Source organism: Trematomus bernacchii, unplaced genomic scaffold, assembly GCF_902827165.1.
Source record: "Trematomus bernacchii unplaced genomic scaffold, fTreBer1.1, whole genome shotgun sequence".
Lineage (NCBI taxonomy): Eukaryota > Metazoa > Chordata > Actinopteri > Perciformes > Nototheniidae > Trematomus > Trematomus bernacchii.
In genome coordinates, this window is record NW_022987707.1 from 446,139 (window position 1) to 453,756 (window position 7,618).

Consider the following 7,618-nt stretch of genomic DNA (forward strand, 5'->3'; position numbering starts at 1 on the left):
TTAAAACAGAAATACAACAACAGGTTTACTGAAAAGTCTTTATTACAACAAGGGAACAAAAATACAAATGATGAAGCAGGTTTCTGTGAGTGATGTTCAGCAGGCGAGGAAGGCCATCCCACTCCTCCAGTACGGACTCTGAGAGAAATGAGGCAGATTTGATATAAAACACAGCTCTCTGACTCAGATGAGGGGTTTTTAAACGGACATGACATCCCCCAAAGGCTTTGATAAATTAAAGTGAGTTAACGAGAACATTCTGGGGAAAAAGGAACAATTTCTGGCAAAGGTTTTACGGCAGGTCCGCACGGCAGCCGGTGGGCGTGTCTGGCGTGCGACCAACAACCAATCGCATTAATCTCCCGCCCCGGAGACACAAGCACGCGGTTTGATTGGCTAGCGCTTGTACTGGCATATGATTTGATCGACGCTTGAAAAGTTTAACTTCTCAATACAACATATATAATAAAATACTAATAATAAATAGTGCAAGAAGTGTAATGTGTAAGGTTTTTGTTCCCCATCTATTTAAGTATGACACATACCCAGAGAGGGCAAAACTACACACATCCTTTACTCAAGTAGAAGTACAGATACTCGTGTTTAAACATACTCTGGTGAAAGTAGAAGTACTGACTAAACTTCTTTCCTCAAGTCAAAGTAAAGAGGCTTTGAAATGTACTTCAGTAAAAAGTACCCATAACTAGCAGCTGTTTTAAAGAGTACCTGACCTCCCTTTATATTAATAGAACAATAATGTCATTGTTAGCTAATGAATGTTTCCATGCTGAACAACGGCAACATGACAACGTTTTCATTGGTCCCTCTTCTTTAGAGAAGACCAGGAAATGATGGATACACGGATCGTGTTCAAATCAATAGGCACGCAATGACTCTAAAGAATAATGATCACGCCACCAAACACACATTCAAACTAAAGGAACCAGCCTGTTTGGGAAATGTGAGAAGTAGAAAGTACAGGTATTTGGGTTCAACATGTAAGAAGTAGAAAGTACAGGTATTTGAGTTCAACATGTAAGAAGTAGAAAGTACAGGTATTTGTGTTCAACATGTGAGAAGTAGAAAGTACAGGTATTTGTGTTCAACATGTGAGAAGTAGAAAGTACAGGTATTTGTGTTCAACATGTAAGAAGTAGAAAGTACAGGTATTTGGGTTCAACATGTAAGAAGTAGAAAGTACAGGTATTTGTGTTCAACATGTGAGAAGTAGAAAGTACAGGTATTTGTGTTCAACATGTGAGAAGTAGAAAGTACAGGTATTTGTGTTCAACATGTAAGAAGTAGAAAGTACAGGTATTTGTGTTCAACATGTAAGAAGTAGAAAGTACAGGTATTTGTGTTCAACATGTAAGAAGTAGAAAGTACAGGTATTTGTGTTCAACATGTGAGAAGTAGAAAGTACAGGTATTTGTGTTCAACATGTAAGAAGTAGAAAGTACAGGTATTTGTGTTCAACATGTAAGAAGTAGAAAGTACAGGTATTTGTGTTCAACATGTAAGAAGTAGAAAGTACAGGTATTTGGGTTCAACATGTGAGAAGTAGAAAGTACAGGTATTTGTGTTCAACATGTGAGAAGTAGAAAGTACAGGTATTTGGGTTCAACATGTAAGAAGTAGAAAGTACAAGTATTTGGGTTCAACATGTAAGAAGTAGAAAGTACAGGTATTTGTGTTCAACATGTAAGAAGCAGAAAGTACAGGTATTTGGGTTCAACATGTAAGAAGTAGAAAGTACAGGTATTTGGGTTCAAAGCGTGCGTGTGCGTGTGCGTGTGTGTGTGTGTGTGTGTGTGTGCGCGTGTGTGTGTGTGTGCCTACAGTGTGTCTGTAGCTGTATCTCCTGATAGCCTCTCTGATGTGTCCCGGCTGGATTCCTCCACCCGGAGGCTCCACAGCAGCCGGACAACTCTGAAACAATAAAGGTTATTAATAAATTATGAAGACGCCGAGGACTGACTCGGATACTTAAAGGATGACATGATTATAACTGTTGTTAAAGAAAAAGACGATTCAGATATTTGACTGATGGGATAAGTTAATATCCGATTAAGATTTAATTCAAACAAAGTTATTTTAGTAAGTCGTGAAAAAACTCTTATTACAGTTTGTTTAAAAAAAGTCATTAAAAAACCGTAGTATAGTTTCTCGGAAAAAGTCGTAAGTAACTGGATGAGAAAAAGTCAAAAATAGACAAAATATAGCTTGTCGTTAAAAAACTCAAAAAAAGTAATATAGTAGTCCAAAAAAAACGTAGCAAAACAATGCATAGTATAGTTTGATGAAAGATTCCTACAAAAGTCATCGTATGGTATGTTAACAAAAGGCGTGAAATGTATAGTAGAGTATGTTGTGTTGTTAAGGTATCATAAAAGCACTGATTGAGGAAGTCCAAACGTTTGACTGATACTAAACATGGATATTTCAATACTAAACACACCCTTTTTGCGTTTCCTTTGCCTCGCCCGGCCGTCCAGACTGCCGTTACCCTGGGGGAGGGGCTTAGCTGATTGGGAGGAGCCTGGAGTGGAAGGGGGCGTGGCCTCAGGTGAGTCTGGATCCTTCTTCACCTGGAGAAGAGAAAGATGGAGTGTTTTTTGTGTGTGTGTGCGTGCGTGTACCTCAGGGTGTGTGTGTGTGTGTGTGTGTGTGTGTGTGTGTGTGTGTGTGTGTGTGTGCGTGCGTGTACCTCAGGGTGTTGTGTGTGTGTGTGTGTGTGTGTGTGTGTGTGTGTGTGTGTGTGTGTGTGTACCTCAGGGTGTGTGTTGTACTGGATGAAGCTTGATGAGATCACATGACTAATGGGATTTGTTTTGGGCGTCATTTCCTGTTTCACCAGCAGAGACAGATCCATGATCTGTGGAGGAGAGAAATGTGTCATTACAACAGGTAGAAAGGACACAGACACGTTTCCTGGAGTGTGTGTGTGTGTGTGTGTTGTGTGTTGGTGTGTGTGGGTGTGTGTGTGTGTGTGTGTGTGTGTGTGTGTGTGTGTGTGTGTGTGTGTGTGTGTGTGTGTGTGTGTGTGTGTGGTGTGTGTGTGTGTGTGTGTGTGGGTGTGTGTGGTGTGTGTGTGTGTGTGTGTGTTACCTGGGCGACCGTCTCGAAGGCCAGGTAGGACAGGATCTCCATGGAAACGCTGTTGGGTTTCAGCTCCAAGCTGCTGCAGTCCAGCCAGTCCCGAAACTTAGACGCCTTCTTCGCTAAAACACATTCAAAAACTGTTAAAAAGACTCCATAAGACATCAGAGAACATGTGTTATAATAATAATAATACATTTCATTTTGATAGCGCTTTTCCTGGCGCTCAAAGACGCTTTACATATGGCGCGTTCACACCGGAGTACTTTTCCCACAATAGTTCATCAGATCTCAGATATATTGCGTTCACAACCAAAAAGCCCCAGGAAACTAAATGAGTTCATCAGAACCTTTTTACCCCCTTTTACCCCTCTGCTAGAGAGCAGGACTTTCGTGGGAGAAAAAGGTTCCTACGTCTGATTGGCTGGGCGGATTGCAAACCACGCCCCGTAAAACTCCCAAAAAGTTTTGTGAAGCCGCCATTTTATTATCCTCCGCATTAGCATTCGCATTCGCCCTGCGCACCAAACGGAGAGAGACTAACTTATGGCAACACAAAAGAAAACATGGGAGCGGTGGAGATGAGGAGGTGTCGGCGCTTCTGGTGATTTACTCTGAAGGCTTCAGTAGAAGCTGCTGGGAGTCCCAGCAGCTTCTACTGAAGCCTTCCCCAACTCCGGGGACTTCCGGCCGGGGACTCCGGGTGGCAGTATACGCCGTGAAGTGGTTTGCTGCCTGCCAGTAAACCCAAAGCAGAAGAAGAAGAAGTGACGTCAGCGGCTCATTTGCCTAATCCACCCTCAGGGACTCATTGCGGTGTGAACGCGATCTGCTCTTTAGTTCATCAGAACTAAAAGAGTTCTCATGAACTATTGTGGGAAAAGAACTTGGTGTGAACGCTCCTATAGAATCAGAATCAGAAACAGTACAAAGAAACCAAGGGGCTGTGCTCACCAGCTATACGCTATATGCAGGGTTCTTACACCTTTTCCAAAGTCAAATTCAAGCACTTTTCAAGCATTTTCAAGGTGCATTTTCAAGCTTTTCAAGCATCTTACAGCTGTTGTAAATTACATATTTATATACACATACTTATACTCAAATGATTATTTCCCTACCTCACATTAAATCAGATGTTCTTTATGCTATAAACAACCAAATGTGTGTTTCATAATAGCATTCTACATGAGGATGAAAAATTAAATATGTTAGAAAAGAAAACTAAATTTAATATTTCAAAATGAGTGACCCATCTGTACGTAGACTGGGCCTCCCATATAACCTGGCTGAGCCAATATAAAACAATCAGCCAAATAACTTTTCAATATATTATTGATTACTATTTTTGAGGTACTTTTAGGTTGGCAGTAAACACAAGTCAGAGGTAAATGGTGTACTTTGACTCCACTCAGTGGCGGCGCCAGGGTATGGCTGGGGTAGGCTACAGCCATACCAAGAGGCTTAGCCCCACCTTAGCCCCACCATGAAAAGTGATGTGATGCAAATTCAATTAAATAATAAGCGAAATGCTAAATGTTGAGAACACGGATTGCGAAAATATACGGGTCGTGTCCACAGCACAAACTGATCCTGCTGTAACAACAAGTGCACGTTACTGATGCAATATGGTTGAGACCATTCGGGCTTATGCTATAAGAGGGGTGCAAGGAATAGTCTAAGTAGTGGGGGAGTTTTATACACTAAAGGTGTGGAAATTCTCTGGCGTTATAATATCAGCGCGGCCGCGGTCAGATCAAAATGCCTCCGAATGCAATTTGAATAGACCTTCAGCCAATCAGAGCAACGCAACGTTGGATCTGCGTCATGCCTTATTGATTGAGATCAATCGAAACCGCCATTCAGTATCCCCATTGGATCTTCAACGTGTACTATCATACGTCACGTTCACAGTGATCCCTTTTTATTTACTACAAGACAAATATGCCGTTTTATTTCATACAGTTCCATTTTGATTGAGACAGGGAAATAATCTAAACCTCACGCGTGGCGTTTCACTGTCAAGGGGGGCGATATAGCGTGTATGTAATTACATTGCAAATACTGACTTGAGCACCACCACTGTATGGGTTAGCCCTACCATAGATTACCCAACAAAAATGCTCTGGCGCCGCCACTGACTCCACTACATGTATTTAATACCTTTAGTTACTTTACAGATGTGGATGAATGATGTGAAATATAATCAAGTGTTAAATCAGACTTTAGTTCCACCTGGAGTAAATTCACAAGCTACCCTGCAGTATACAAAGTCATTCAAACTAGCTGCACCTTTACCAGCTTTGATAACACTTTAATGATCAATCATTATAAAACATATCATATACAATTATTAGGGATGCTCCGATCGCCAATTTTGGAGCCGATCGCCGGAATCAGTATCGGCCGATACCGATACCGCTCTCTTTTCCTCTCTCCCCCTCTCACTCTCTCCTGACAGCCCGTCAGTATCTCCTGCAGCTCACTGATCCAGTAATGAGTGACCCGACAGTGAAGAATAAATATATTTATAACTAGTTTAGCTTGTTCCAGAGGTAGATCAAATAGCTAAGTGTGTTAGGTCTAACTCTTAATGTGTGTTCTGCTCCGCTCACCGGTCCGTCACAGCGGGTGGAGCTGCAGGATTTCTGCTTCACACACACGTTGCATACCGCTATTTTATTGTCATTTTCGGACACTTAAAATACTGCCAGACTAGTGAAGCCATTTTGGCGAGCTTGTTTTGCCGCACAGAGAAAAGTGTCATGTATTTTACATGCAACGATAGCCTAATCTAAAATGCTCTACTCTGGCGTACCTTTCGTGTGGTGTGTGGCTCGTCAGCGCAGACTCTCGATCGTTATTGTTGCCACTTTGCAGGAGGCTACTCTTGGGCTTCGCTTGACCCTCGTCTTAGCCATGGCTTGTATTTGTCTTCTGCTAGCCAACGCTCGTTGACACGGCAACCTCCTGGCATACTGTCATCTATCACTCTCATCAGAATGCCCAGGTCACACACGTAACAAAAACACTTGCCGGTCACGCGCATTGCGCGGGAGGCCGGAGCGGAGCTGTTTTATGTAAAAGCGAAGCAATTAAGCGCGCTCCGACTTCTTTATTTTCTTTTAATCTAAAAAGCGAAGTAAAGCATTTACAATTTCAAGCACTTTATCCCAAATTCAAGCACCATTCCCAAAATTCAAGCACTTTTCAAACCTTGAAAACACCTCGTACAATTTCAAGCATTTTCAAGCATTTCCAGCACCCGTACGCACCCTGTATATGGCAACCGGTTCTTACACACATAGAGAATTTAGACGCACCTGACATTGTGCTGTAGTTTGGGACCCCCGAACATATGTTTAATTTTTGAGGACAAAGCGCTGACACAGAGAGGTTTCATATCTTTGATTAAATCTCACCAAAGCTGAGCTGTCGGCTCTCGCAGAACTCAGAGTACTGAGCCGGGTCCATGGTGCGAGTCTGACGCTCCAGACGCTGAAGATACGGGGAAAAAAAGCACAAATAACCCGTTAATAATTATTTAAATCCTTATATATATCAATATTTAACTTAAGTTATACTCACAGTTGTTTAAAGTCAAATGTTATTAATTTAATTGTATTTCTTTTCCTTTTTCTAAGTAAGTAGGCTTGTATGGAAAGTGTGTGAGTGAATTAAATACATTATATATATTTTTTATTATTTGTATTATTCAGACGTTTTTATGACATGATATGAGTTTTTATGAATAAAAGTGTAATAGATAATCATTGTCACACTAAATGTAAAACTATAGTTAGCCCAAAATGTCTGAAAACATATAAAAAGATGAATAAAATGCAATTAAAATGGAAGAATTAATCCTATATATGAGCATGTCGTAACAAAATGGCATTAAAATTCCTACTATAGTATAAAATATCAAACAATCATAAAAGCTCAAAGTATAATATGTCATAAAAACGTATAAAATCGAATAAAAATGTCACAAAACCAAAGTTATTATTAAATCAGTGCTGCTGTGTTTCCTGATCATTGATCCCCTGACCTCCATGCGCTCCTGTTTTGACGGGATCTACTTCCTGCCGATCGGCCATGAGAGCATCTCTCCGTCTGATCCATCCACATCAGGAAGTCCTGAGCCAATCGCTGCCTCCGCTGGTTACCCCCCACGCCCCCCTCGGCAACGCCCCCAACGCCCCCAGCACACTGCAGGACAGTAGATCAATCAACTCTATAATTAATATAAATATGATGTTTGGTTCTCAGATCTTGATGCTTTTTACATTTTAAAACATACTTTATGTATTAATTAAAAACAGGTGTCAGGTTGTACAAATAAATAAAATAATAGACATGTAATCCCTCCCTTCTTCTTCCTCTTCCTCCTTACACTTGATCCTCCACCTCTTTTCTCACCTCCTTCATCGTCTGTCTGTCTGTCTGTCTCTCTCTCTCTCTCTCTCTCTCTGTCTCTCTGTCTGTCTCTCTGTCTCTCTGTCTGTCTCTCTGTCTGTCT

At 41.3% G+C, this 7,618-nt stretch overlaps 1 protein-coding gene across 1 annotated transcript in view; it reads right to left on the bottom strand.

The window, feature by feature from the left end:
• Positions 1-24: 24 nt before the first annotated feature.
• The window catches only part of supt3h (SPT3 homolog, SAGA and STAGA complex component), an 11,563-nt gene continuing 3,969 nt past the window's right edge, over positions 25-7,618 (bottom strand). Inside the window, 9 exon segments of the mRNA XM_034140671.1 lie at positions 25-138; positions 1,840-1,929; positions 2,460-2,588; positions 2,771-2,875; positions 3,109-3,221; positions 6,519-6,594; positions 7,148-7,165; positions 7,167-7,208; positions 7,210-7,377. Of these exon segments, the coding sequence (XP_033996562.1) occupies positions 97-138; positions 1,840-1,929; positions 2,460-2,588; positions 2,771-2,875; positions 3,109-3,221; positions 6,519-6,594; positions 7,148-7,165; positions 7,167-7,208; positions 7,210-7,377 (783 nt within the window). The 3' untranslated portion in view covers positions 25-96.